The 14,165-nt window shown below is 32.0% G+C and overlaps 1 protein-coding gene and 1 long non-coding RNA gene across 3 annotated transcripts; one reads left to right on the top strand and one right to left on the bottom strand.

Annotated features, from left to right (window-relative positions):
• LOC142641649 (putative protein S-acyltransferase 12) lies at positions 1 to 6,991 on the top strand. 2 transcript variants are annotated; one of them, XM_075816126.1, is made up of 8 exons: positions 1 to 640; positions 719 to 977; positions 1,819 to 1,910; positions 2,988 to 3,114; positions 3,226 to 3,311; positions 5,206 to 5,271; positions 5,864 to 5,986; positions 6,805 to 6,991. In XM_075816126.1, exons 1-7 carry the CDS (start codon positions 452 to 454, stop codon positions 5,978 to 5,980), a joined length of 936 nt encoding a protein of 311 aa, XP_075672241.1. In that variant the 5' UTR covers positions 1 to 451; the 3' UTR covers positions 5,981 to 5,986; positions 6,805 to 6,991. The 2 variants fall into 2 exon arrangements, with proteins under 2 accessions (XP_075672241.1, XP_075672242.1); XM_075816127.1 differs by lacking the exon at positions 6,805 to 6,991 and adding an exon at positions 6,446 to 6,585 and having other exon boundaries at positions 224 to 640.
• Positions 6,992 to 11,660: 4,669 nt separating this feature from the next.
• LOC142640894 (uncharacterized) lies at positions 11,661 to 12,606 on the bottom strand. The gene is made up of 2 exons (XR_012845277.1): positions 12,316 to 12,606; positions 11,661 to 12,203 (listed from the first exon to the last, which is right to left on the bottom strand). It is a non-coding gene; the product is annotated as an uncharacterized LOC142640894 (long non-coding RNA).
• Positions 12,607 to 14,165: the final 1,559 nt, after the last annotated feature.

Genomic DNA, 14,165 nt, shown 5'->3' with positions numbered 1-14,165 from the left:
AAGCAACCGCATCGTAGTCCCTTTTAACTTTGCCAAAGCAACAAACCGGCTATTCAACATTCATATGGCTCTTCAACATTCATATCCCTTGCTAAGAGACTTATAATTCAATTAACACTTCTTACTATTTCAAACTAAAATTTCTAAGCTTCAATTTCCCCTACCAATGTAATTATCACGACAAAAATAAATAATCCATTTCCCTTTTGCTTTAGCCAACCATAATCTGCCAGTTCACGTTTTAAAAAGCCGTCCTCATGGTTGGTCCGACCGATGCAAAAGAGCAAAATCCAAATCCTATCCAATCCAATCCAAATCCAAATCCAAATCTAATCCAAGAACAACTCTAAACCTGGCTCCGGATATCTGGAAACGCCTGTTCCCATCACAACCCCGAAGCAGGCGACAGATCTGGATAGCACGGCGTTCCAGTCCCAGTCCCAGTCCCGGAATGGACATAAACGCGTTCAAGTGGTGTTCGGGTCTCAGAGTGTTGGGCTACTTCATGATCCTCCTCGTCGCCGCAATCATCGCCGTCTCCTACTACGCCGTCGTCGTCCTCACCTGGGGCCCACTGTTACTTCGCGGTGGCCCCCGCTCCCTCTTAGCCTCCGCCATTCTCTTCCTCTTCCATCTCCTGGTAATGTCCTCTCTCTCTTCTTCTTCTTTTGAAAAACTCGAAAACAATCAAAGCTATAATTTATCAAACACTTTGCAGCTTGCACTGTTATCTTGGTGTTACTTCAAGGCAGTGTTTGAGGGCCCTGGTTCTGTCCCTGAAAATTGGAGACCCGCTGTGACAGAAGAGGAGAATTTGGAGGCTGGTGGTAGTAGTTCCACCATGACATCGTCTGATCATGTCGCGCCTGATGCTTTGGTTTTAACGTGGTCTTCTGACGGACTCGAAAGAAAACCAGTAGGCTATTGTCCCCATTGCCAAAATGGCAAGCCCCCACGTTGCCATCATTGCTCCATTTGTAAGTCAAATCTCCAAAAAGATGTTATGCTTCTTAACATGGTCTTGAAGCCACTTCACATCATGGGCTAAATTTCTTTCAAATATTTGATATTGGGAAATGAATATTTCTGCTCTTTCTTCTATACCCTGTTAAAAAAAGGAGAGGAAGAGAGGTTTCTTATTTCAGACTATAGCTGCAGTTTGCGTTTCTGCTCCTTTTGTGTTGTAATATATTGCCTTCATCTACTCATTGGATGTACCAAAGACCAATACTTGAGAACTAAAAATCTTTTCTTTTTCTTTCTTGTGTTTCCAAGGGTTTGTCACCATAGATACTACATATAGTTTGTACAAGTTGCTGGTGGTCACTCTACAATCTACAATTATAAATGCTTCACACCCATATAACCCATATACACTTAGATTAGGCAAAAGTAAAAATTTTATCTGGTACAAAAAAAAAGGAGTTGCCATGTGACATGGTTCTTAGTGAAACAAGAAGCATGTTATAGAGTGAAACTTATTCATATTATCAAGTAATGATATTTATTAATTGTTTCCATTTTTAAAATGCCTTCAACATTATTTTTGATCTGCTTAATTGTAAATTTGTAATAACTGACTCTGTACATATGCTCTTTATCACCTGCACGTCATGTCTGAAAGAATCAACTGTTGTAATATTAGTTTACTTTTTTATGCTACCTATAAAAATAAAATAAACTTTTGGATGCCCTTCACCCCTTTAGAATGTTACTGCAGTCCTTTGTTTGCATATAGTTTTTACAGTAATTGCTAGAATCGCACACGATGATATTATGACTTACAGATTTTGAATTCTTTCTGTTATGCATGTGTAGGCCAAAGATGTATTCTAAAGATGGATCACCATTGTGTTTGGGTTGTTAATTGTGTTGGAGCTCACAATTATAAGTTTTTTCTTCTTTTCCTGGTAAAGTCTCCCCCTCCCCCCCTTCCTTTCTTTTAAGACCTATGTATTGATAGCTTTATGAGTTACTTCTAGTTCCACAGTAATAAATATACCTGATATTTATCTTTGATTTGGAGGCTGGCAAAGCCCACATGACCAAGAGAACTGGGTTTTAACACCCGGTACATGATTTTGAATAAGCAGGATAAGCCTCAAACTGTTCTCTTCAGCAAATTGCCTAGAAGTTTGGGTATTTTTGGTAGCATTTTAAAGTAAATGATTAGAATGACCTCCAATTTTGTAGCCTACCTGAAATGACTTCTTTGGAGGGTAAGAATAATTGAATATGCCTATGAGACTGGGGTCTTATACTCTTATGGCCCAAAGAAGAATGACTCATGGTTATTTTAATATATTTTGTAACTTACAAAGGGGGAAAAAGGGAGTAATTTGAACTTGGAAGCTATTTTTGTAACCTATTTGAGATGTTTAAATTGAGGGCTTGAAAGTGAATTCAACCCCAGAATTTTCCCATTTCTTGACCCGAACATTTTGGATTTTTGAAATCATGACATCAGTTAGGAATATACTATATGTGGTAATAGACATTTTAAGTTTATCAGAAGAAATTAACTGTTATTAGTTCATTCTTAAAGTTGCTATCAAACAAGAATTTAGATGAAAATTTGATATAGTAAAGTAAATAAACAATGAGTAGGATGGACATTATTGAACCTAAAAGATGCAATGTAAGATCTTTTAAGAGTTTGTAAAGTTGAATTTCTTTGGCTTTGCCATCTTTAATCTAAAATTTTGTTAATTTAAATATTTTAACTATTGCTTCTGCTGCTTATATTATTTTTATTTAGATAGCTAAAAATCCTTAAATGAAGTCTCTTCTCAATTTGCTGACTTGTACTTTGGACCTTAATAAGGTCTGATTACAAAGGACATCAGTAAACTTGACTGAATTATAGTGGTTCTGAATTTTTAGATGAAAAAGGAGAGGGGTGGCGGGTGAGTGGTGGTAGGATGACTAGTTTCTTATCCTTTTCTTCCTGGCTTACTTTTCTTCCCTCTTATCTTTTCCACTGATAGGTTTATACATTCCTGGAGACGACAATGGATACCTTGGTTTTGCTGCCTAATTTTATCCAATTCTTTAGTGAAGCGATAAATCATTCTAGCTCTCCTGGCAATCTTGCAATAATTTTTTTGGCTTTTGGTAAGTGTTTTGCCTGAATTGATCATTTCTTTTTCCTTTTCCATCTCCATGTTTTAGTTTCCGCTTTCTCATTGTTACCATGTTCCTTACAGATTGTATACCTTGATGCAGTTCTAAATTTAGCCTTTGCCCTGAGTCTCCTTTGTTTTATAATCATGCATGCGTCTCTTGTGTCAAGCAATACCACATCAGTAGAGGTAATAAACACACTGTTTACTTGCTGTTTTCTGGATTTTGATTCTGTAAATTTGTTCTTGACTTCTTGCCCTCTGATGCTTAGATTTGTTTCTGACATTTTGCTGTGACCTGCAATTAATCTGTTCTTGGGGATGTACGAGAAACTCTGTCAGTTATTTTAAGCTATGACAGCCTAGAAATGAGTGATTATTGCATAAAGAGCAATACTAGAGGCAACGTATTTCACAACCTCTTTCACTATTCAAGGAGGGCAAGTTGTGATTGATGGGCATATGCACCCAGGGGCGGTGCTATGTATATTTGAGGGTGGTCCTATGACCACCCTCAACTTGGAAAATAATATATTTTATATCTTTTTTTTTTTATGAAATATATTTTATATCTTAAGAGAATGAAAATCTAAATTAATATAGGTTGTTGACCACCCTAAAAAAAAAAAACTTGACCACCCTAAAAGAAACTTAAACATTTTAAATAAAAATTTTCCATATAAAAATAAAATTTTACCTCTCCAAAATTTTGGTCCAATTGAAGATTGAACCAAAAAATTGCGAGAAATGCTATGTTCATAATATGTCCTCAAGAACAAATCTTAAGTGACAGGTTGTTACTAGTGGACAATTTTTTTTATTTTTTTATTTTTTATGCTATGTAAATTAGAACTAGGAACTATTGCCAACTAAAATTTGTTATGAAAATATTGTGAACGTAGCATTTTTTAAAAATTGTCCAAACAAACAAATTAGCCTAAATCAAATGTTTAATTGTAATATTTTAAATTGTGTATTCAAAAGGCATACTATTTAAAAAAAATTCATATTTTCCAATAGCTAGTAAGTTAGTAAGCGCTTTAGTCTTTAGTTGAATTTATTGGATTTATGTGATACATCTTGTACATACACATATGCATTAAAATAATACCTCAATACTTTATTGAACATGATTAATGTAACGATTTAATGCCTAAGTTGAATATGTTGAATGAACTTGTAGTTTACCCTTTATTTTTTTGTTAGCAATATAGACCATTCTTATAAGGAAATCACTTTTATTGCAAAATTTATCTTCTAAGTAAATTCTTATTCACTTGAATAATCTTCTTTTAGATCCTAAACTGTGAGAAAATGTCTCATTTTTTCATCCTAATGATCGAGAGAAAATAAAAAGAGCAGATTTACAAAGATGTTCTTGTCAACCTCTTAGCAATGATTTCCCTAAAAAAGAAATTAGTGGAGCATTACATTGATTTAATCCTGATTAGTTTAAAGAATACAAAATATTGGTTGGAACGTATCATAAAAAAGAATAATGCATTTTGTTTATATTGTTACTTATTTAGGCAATATGTTGGTAATTGAAAGGGAGATCGGTAGTTTAATGATTACTTGGTTGTGTATATTGAATAAGATGTAACTAATAACATTGATAATGAAGCTATCATACAATAATTTCAAAATATGAAAAACTTATATAAGGAAGTTTTAAAACTTTATGTATTTGCGACTGTTTTTTTTTATTTTTTTTTTAATGTCAATATATTAAGTTTTATTTTTATTAAATTTTGTCTAATTTAATTTCTTAATGACCGCCCTTAGCAAGATTTCTGGAGCCGCCACTGTATGCACCACCACTATCCATACTTTTTCACCCACCAACCAAAGTTTGCCACTTTAACATGTTGTGAAAAGTGCATGAAATATGTTGTGTAACTGGATATATTGTTGCATAATGCGTGGGCTATCATGTCCTCAATGACATTCAATATACAAATAATCTCATTTTCATAATTTCAAAAAATTTCTCACCTCTTATGGAAACAAGTGCTGCCTGATTTTTTTATTGTTGAGGTCTCAATTAAATATTGTATATAATCATCTGAAAACAATGTTTCAGGTTCACGAGAAGAAAAAAACAATCAGGTGGAGGTATGACTTGGGCAGGAAGAAGAATTTTGAGCAGGTGAGACCTGGTGGACATTCTGTCTGGAATTTCTCCTTTTACTTTGTATTGACACAAAATTTGAGGAAGATTTGACTTCTGAAAGATGATTTTAAAGGCTTATAGTGGATTACCAGGGCACATACTCTGCCATGTTATATGCGAAAAAAAGAAAAGAAAAACTAGGTCCCTTTTGGGAGGAACATACTGTGAATTTAAAAGGCTAGCTTTTTCTGAAACAATAATAGTGGAGAGAGAGAGAGAGAGAGAGAGAGAGAGAGAGAAAGAAGGCAAGATTATAATCCTGTTTAGAGGGACATCATTTAAAGAATATGATAATCACAGTGAATTTTTTTTTTATAAAATTTTAATATATGTCCTACCGAAAAGAAATATAAGTCATTTAATATCTTGACTTGCAGCCTTGGATGGCTTTTTATTGGTCTTCTGCCAAGAAATCACTTTAAAGTCTTTGTCCAAGCAAATTTTATAGTAAATAGTCTAACTATCAATAATAATATTAAGTGGCTTGTGGATCTGATCAATTCTTCATTTTTGACCCTGTATTGGTCTCATTTTATTGTGGTGTGATCTTTTTTGTTTCATCTTGAAGGTTTTTGGCACGAAGAAGGCATTATGGTTATTACCTTTGTTTTCAAAAGAGGATTTAGAAAACATACCTGCACTTCAGGGTCTTGAATTCCCGACTCGTTCAGATGTTGATGCTTGAGGCATGGTGAGCTTATTATATTTCATTCTGGCAGTGTAGCTTTCCGTATATAACTTTATGATGTTTGTAATGTTGGCTGTGAAAATCTAAGTTGATATGTTACATTTAATTAGTTCTATGATCTTGATCAGGATGAATATAAAATTTTGAGCCTAGTGGATATTAGTTGTGAGGGGTTATCTTGACGGGGTTTGAATTTTTTGGATTTGCCAATATAGACTGCACCAATATTTACCTACAATTATGTATTAGATATTACTTAATAAACATGAGTTTATAAAATGAACTTGTATGTACCATTAATCAATTACTAAGTGCCATTGTCTAGTTTTCTTCCATTATTTATGTTTTATGGTTTGTTTTTATATTTAACATGGACAACTAAATTATGCGTCAAATTGAATCTTTCTGCTTTTGATTAAGGGAATCCGGTCATTTTATTCTATAGTGAATCTTCCTTAACAGGTCTAAGCTTAATAGAATACTACAGCCGGTATCGTATGAATCTATTTTTCTTCTTAAAGACCTTCCTTGATTCACCCTGTGTGTTGAATTCCAAGCTGTGACAGACTGTCATAAACTTGTTCCTGCATTTGATGCCTATATTAGGCAGTTTCATGCTATATCTACTTCCAGTCTTCCACAACGCATTACTGATGGATTTTAATTGAATTAGGCGGGTTGAAAGTTATATATTTGGACCTAAGGGTGTTTTTCTTTTGATACAATATAATATCGCCCTAAAGCGTCCACTTCATGATGAATGCTCTTTAGTCTTTATCATCAGGTTAAGACACTAATTTATTTATTTATTTTTGTTGTAGGTGAGATTTGAACCGGATCTCTTATGCATTCAAACAAGTCTATTGACAGCCTAAACTGTAACTTTGGTGTAAATGTAGTTCAAATGGTTGATTGGGCATTGCGAGTTATGGGGGTTTGCCTTTTGTGTAAATGAATTCTACCCCTTTATTTGTTTTGGTGGAAAATGTTTTATGTGGTTAACGGAAATCAAGTTCAACAGAGCAAAGAACGTTTTCTGAAAAAAAAAAAAAATATAAAAAAATATAAATATATATATATATATATATATATATATATATATATATATATATATATATATATATATATATATAGAGAGAGAGAGAGAGAGAGAGAGAGAGAGAGAAAGAGAGATGGGTTTAAGTTAGATCTAGTGTAACTTTACAAAAGTTACATCTTTTTAAGACCATAGATTTTTTTGGGATCTAATGGTTAGAAAACACTTTGCTATGTCATAATTATTTCCTAGAAATTAGTGATTGGTATCAACCCTTCTTATTAAATGTAGAGAAAAAAGGAAAAAAAGAAAAGAAAAGCATTGAACTCTTCCCATCTCCATCGTCATCTTTCTCTGTTACATGTCTTTTTGGTTCTATACACTTTAAGCCTCAATCATTGACTTCTAGCACCATTGTTTCAAGGTACTGGAATTAGTGCAATAACAATATTTTTTTTAAGAATCACATGGCCAAAGTCACAATTATTTTAGTGAACAATTGTCGTGGTTGAGTTTTTATTAACGATTCATGACCAATTTTGATTAAGGTTTGCCAAAATAATAAGTCTAAGGGTGAAAATAATTAAAAAAGCACTCATGGCTGAGTCTTTCTAAAACACCTTACGTGATAATGGAATCATCTCTTTCACTTAGCTTATCATAATTATTATTTTGAAATTATTATTTCAAAAAGCAATGATTACAAGGTCAAAAAAGCAGTAGGAACTAGAAATGGAGTTGGCCAAGATTGGTTTTGCAATATGAGAAGCTATTTATGAAAGTGGCTAATGATGAAAAAAAAAAAAAAAATCGGCCACAAAGAGTCTTTGCAGCAAGACAAGTAACCAATCTGACTTGGTGGTACTCAACAATCAACATAATACATGGTGGCTCCCCAAAATCATCTATATTCTAGGAGGGGAGAGAGGAGAGAGAAAATATAACTCGCTTTTGGTAGGGAGAGACTTGTATGGATTATGGAATGCCATAAATAAATTATAATAAATGAGATGCTAATCAAAATATCACTATTAATGAGTTTTTTTTTTTTGTTAGATCTACTTAAATTTAATGGTTTAGAAAATGTGTACTTCTAAAGAGTTACACACAACTATCGCTCTCCCTTAATGCGGTGGTCACTCTACAAGTATAAATGCTTGTGGGGTGTGGGGGGGTAAGGGCCGGGGTTCAAGTCTTCAGGAGGGAGTTTCACACACATATACACTTAAATTAAGTTAGAGTAAAAATTCTATCTTGTATCAAAATAAAAAAAATGTTGAACCCATCTTTTTTATATATATATATATATATATATATATACTAATTTCAATTTCAAGTACATATGATTTAAACTCAAATATTTTATTTGACGATAATAAATTTTATTAATTGAGACAATTAGAATTCACTCAACCCATTCAAGTATAATATATTAAACAGATAGATTTAGTATTCTTTAATAATTGTAATATATTCATGCAAGGCATGAGTTAGTGAATAAACACATTTAAAATAGAAGATAGAACTAATATTATCGAAATTTCTTATCAAAAATAGGCAATACAAAAATGGCATACATCTGTGATGGAAGAATAATGTGCAGTTCTCATAGTAACATTATGAAAGAAGATGTGACTAAATTTTATCAAAACTAAAAATAGATTTGCAAAGGACTAAGAGAAATTCTTTGAGAGAGTTTTTGGGAAAGAATCACTACGTAATTGCTGATTCATTTTTTCAGTCATGACATTCTACCCTTTAAAAGCCTCAAGTTTATAATTTTTTTTAGCCTAAATTTGACTTAAAGAAAGTCTTCGATTCATTTTCACTCCCAAATTGTTGAAGAAGTGTTGTTGCTTTGCTAAAATTCACGAAGATCACTAAGAACATGAAGAATTCGACAAAATGCTTTCAAAAAGGTGTTGCTTGAACTCCATTGTTCTAAGGAGGTGTTGCCCATTTAAACCGAGCATTGATTCGAATTAACTAGTCAAATGATCCCAAAATGTTGCTCAAATTTCCCAGCTTGAAGGAAGAACGTGTTGCACAATGATAAAAAGCTTTAAGAACATTCACGACAACTTTTGAATCGAACATCACATGCAAGTATAAATCTTTAATCGAGAGTATTGTAGCCTCTAAAGCTTTAGATATGGGATATGCGATAATTTTTGTATTCAATAATATGGGATGAATTCTATAAACATGCTCTTTGTATGTTTGTATTCGATGACATGGGATGAAATCTAATTTTCATTTAAAAAAAAAAAACTATTTTTCAAAACCCTTCTTTTGATGATCTCTTTTACAAAACTTTTTTTTTATTGATATTTTACAAAACTTAATATACTATTTTATTGTTTGTGAAATGTTTGGACGATGTTTGCATGACATGACTATATATGTTTTAGAAAGACCAAATCACTGGATGGGGTGGGTGCCTAACACATTTTCACTCCTTAACATCCAATCTTATATAAATGGTTCATAGATTAAGTGTTATCCTATCATTTTCATTATTTAGAATGTAGTTAAAAAAATCCTGTAATTTTTTTTTTCCAAATTGTATCTAGGAATAAGTCAATGTGTGTATAATAATGATAATAATAAAAATAATAATTCTATTCACGTGGCAGAATCTTAATTAAGAGGAGACTTAAGGAACAACACCTAAATACTGTATATAAGTCTTGCTTTTATTTGATTATATAATATTCTCTCATTTTTTCCCCCTTTATTTAAAACAAGTGACTGCTCCAAAGTTAAAACCTCTTGATCAAAGGGGAAATGGTATCACTAGTTGAACATCTATTTTGATAGACAATAAAAACAATCTCACTCATTCACGTAGGTTTTGTCCAAAATTTAAACAAACAAGTTGAGGTTGTGGTCTCTCACAATCATTGACTTTGGTAATGTCTAATTAAGAGCGATTTTCCCATCACCTCTTCGTCGTCTACCATTCATGCTATGCAAAGCTTCAAAAACCACTAGCACGATGTTTGTTATGAGTGTACTTGGGACAAGGAAACTTTAGGTTGGTCAAATAAGTTGGGGTACGATTTTTTACAATATATTAACTATGACTTTTGCAATGATTTTATGAATGACATTGCAAATATAATAATTATAAGCGTGAAATTAATATCTTTATCCGTAAACCCACTATGCAAATAATCAAGGATAGCTTTGGTTACTGTATCACCTTGTCTATACTCTTGATAAGAGTAAAACATTCATACCAAAATATGATTCTTGTTTATATTGTTCACTAGTTGATAATTTGTTTTTATACTGTACACTAGTCAATAGATTTGTGCAATGCATGATAAAATTTAACAAAATATGGTTTTTTTTCTCTTTTATTTATTTTTTCTAAATATAAAATTTGATACTTATAGTATTTATTAATTGACATTTATTTCAATTGAATTTTTATGTGGGATTTTATATTTCACTATTTAAAGAAATATGATGCATTAAAATTATAATGGAGGGTTTAAATATAAAAATAGAAATTAAATTCAATTGAAAATATACATTTGAGTATTACTAGAGATACAAACTTTTTTACAAATCGTTTATAAGTTAAGTGGTTATTAGTAAATGAAAAAAGTGATATTAATGATGGATCTTGATAAAAACCAATAAGAAATTGGTCATTTCAACGTTTCGCAAAAATGTTATAAAATAGTTTGTGGTCATCACATTACTTTATACATTTTAGGATAACGAAGAGTAAAATTGTGAGACTTTAAAGATTTATGTGACACAATTATAAGTTCAACAAAAACTCTCAAATCTCTTCAGTTTTATTATATATATATATATATATTTCATAGATTGTCCAATTTTTTTTTGGGTAGAAGTTATAGATTGTACATGCATCATGCTTGTTTAATAAGATTTTGGATTTCATTTAAAATATATACTTGGATTTTGCTTTGGAAAAGATATATTTTGTCTCAAGATGTCCTAGTTACCCATCAATCCCATTTAACACCCCACCTCCATACATCCCCCCTCTCTCTCTCTCTCTCTCTCGTGTGCAGTGGTTACGTTTGGTCATTGATATATGGAAAAAGCCGCGTTGCCTGTTAAAGATAAAAGAAAGCAGAAGACGGCAGGTAGATGCTTTAACAGTTAATACCATATGGAACAAATTGAGCTGGGGAAGGCTGCATTCATGTGCCTTCCTATACTTCCCTAGCTAATATCATGGCAACCACTTTATTTCTATTGAATTCTTCTCTTATATTTGCCATAAAATAATCATCATATTATAAGTTCACAGCATCGCTATCATTGCATTGAATTAAATTTTTTTTTTTTTTAGTACTACTAAGCTAAGCTGTCCTCCTTTTAATTTAAAGAATTGAAAAGAATATTAATTTGATTAGTTAGATAGGCTGTAGCCCACCAAAAATCAAGCTTTTCCACATGCACAACTAACTAATAATCAATCAGAACTACTATTTGATTAATACGATTGCCAAGTGGCATATCCAAATCATATAAATATTGTTCCTTTGAATTAAAAAAATCAAATATATATAATATATTGCAAAAAAAAGAAGAAAAAAAGGCTTAAGGGATCAGCCCGAATGGTATTTGAGAATCACATATATTTAATGCACTCTCTTTTTGAATTTTCTCTTATTAATCAAATAACTCATGATTCAGCGCAATGACGTGATACTGTAAAAAGAGAAGCAAATTCTTACTGTTCTTAGTCTCTCTTACTGTAAAAAAAGATGCTCATAGAATATAAAAAAGATTCATACATCAACATTAATCGCAGTAGTTGGTAACTTCTTTGATTTGATCATCGATCTCTCAAGGTCACCTGCAAGTGGACGAACGGGTTGACTTGTTGCAGTACTCGGAGCATCTTCACCCTTAGAGCTACACCAATCGGAAACAAAGATGGAGAACCAAACAAAGGGAGGTGTAATAAGCAGAACTAAACCAAAGGGCACCATCCAAAGTTGACGATTTGTGCGGTGGTACTCATATTCCCACCACCCCATTGTTAGACCTCCGATCATGCTCATTATTAACGACCATGAATAAACTATGCATGACTTCACTCTTTCTTTTCGTTCCCCGTGACTTTCTTCTTTCCCTTCCTTAAATGATCCCATCAAACACCAATTAGCCAAATGAATTCCGGTTACGTGTTTGCTGATAAGAAAAGAAAGATCAAGTGTAACTTTGTCACATATTTATAGAGCTTGAAAGCTAGCTCATGATCATGTGAATTCCGAAAGAAACAGGATCAAAATAAAGAACATACCTGTGATATGTAGTGGCAGTGAGAAGAAGAAGAAGAAGTAAGAGTTATGGAATTAGGTGGGTGCTGTTTATGTTGAGAGAAGTTTGGGAGAGAAGGGACAGTGACCCGAAGAAGAGGGAAAAGATACTGAAGACCGATGCTTTGGATTTTGCAAGTAATACAATTAGTAATTTTGGCTTCTTGAGGGTAACATGAGGCGTGCCTTTTGATCAAAGTTGGTATCTGATAAAGATAACACCAAGTAGAAGGAGGAGAAAGTGATTACGTCTCAGATTTTGGACACGGTTTATTAGTGGAGCTATCTGGGGGAGATTCTGTTTGTATTTCATTTTAGGTAGCAGTTGTGGTTCATATGATAAGTAGTTTGTTTGTTTTTTGGGATATAAATAAATGGGTTTCGTATAAAACTTCCTTTTGTGCTTACATGTGTTTGGGATGCACATCTTAACACGAAAGACTTATCAAATTCACCCATATGACATTCTCAAAAAAAAAAAAAAAAATCACCTATATGATGAAACCCTACCCGAAAAAAGAAAAGAAAAAAAGATTAAATAAAATGAGTTTGTACTTTGTAGTAGATATCTGTCAAAATATCATTTAAATAAAATATAAAAAATTAAATTAAATGAATTAAAAACCTTAAATTGAACCATCAAATCCTAAATAGTTTTCTTCCAAAGCATATCTAAAAGATTTGTCCTCTACTAATATTTCTTGGAAACAATTAATTACATGACAAATCTTTTTCAGGTCGAAGACACAACTGAGGCTGTTTTTGTCTCAAGCACACTTCCATGAATATCTGCCATATATATAAAGTTAGAACCAAGTTATACCATTTTTGATTTTTTTGAGAATTCAAGTTATACTATGATATGTTACACCACTTACTAATTGAAATTGTAAATATTTTATTGTTGGATTGCATATTTCCTTTGTTATTAAGGTATTCACAAAATTTTATCTTAATAAGATGTTATTTATTATACAATCTATAAACTCATGTTTAGAATAATTCAAAAAATATATAAAAAATTGAAATTTAAAAGTTCTTATAACAATCTTCTTAAAAAATTATATATATAAGATAATTATTGGTATTTCATCAATATTTTGTAAACTATAAAGAGCGAATACATTCTATGTGAAGATGTTTTATAAGTTTTCCTATATTTGGTAGCTAGAGTAAAAAAAAGGTCAAATGAAAACTATCCTTTTTTATTTATTATATTCATTTATTTTATGTAGGATAGAAATTTTACTATAGTGAATCTAGCTTAATCTAAATGTATGTGTGTAAAACTCTCTTCTAGAGACTTGGATTCTGACCTTTACCCCGTATATCTCATAAGCACCTATACTTGTAAAGTGATCATCGTGCCAAGAGTGTGTGGTGGTAAGATCATGTTGTTTAGCTTGGTGTGAGATAAAATTGTTCTCCACTAAAAATTTATGAAAAAAAACTTTATCTCATGAAAAACTAAATAAGTGAAATCAAAAGATAGTTTTACAAGTCATTTTAAGGTTGCTAACAAGAGAGAGAGAGAAATGGTTATATATATATATATATATAGTTTGTTTTGCAAACATTGACTTTTGCTTTAGTAGTATAGGGGGACATGTTGTTAGTTGTTACTGGCCAGAAGGATCTATCTAGTTTCTCCTAATTCCCTCATGGGTGCAAATGAATTACGGGGACATTATACTTTTTTAATTTTTAAAAAAAATCTTTAATGGTTAGATAATTAGTTGCAATCGATAACGGGAAGCACCTCATCAAGACAAGAGTTTAGCCATATCTAGGGATGGTAGACTACGCTCTACTCGTGATTAAAAATAATAATAAA

This window comes from Castanea sativa, chromosome 6, assembly GCF_040712315.1.
Source record: "Castanea sativa cultivar Marrone di Chiusa Pesio chromosome 6, ASM4071231v1".
In the NCBI taxonomy this organism is placed as follows: Eukaryota; Viridiplantae; Streptophyta; class Magnoliopsida; order Fagales; family Fagaceae; genus Castanea; species Castanea sativa.
This window is presented reverse-complemented; position numbering and strand designations above follow the sequence as displayed.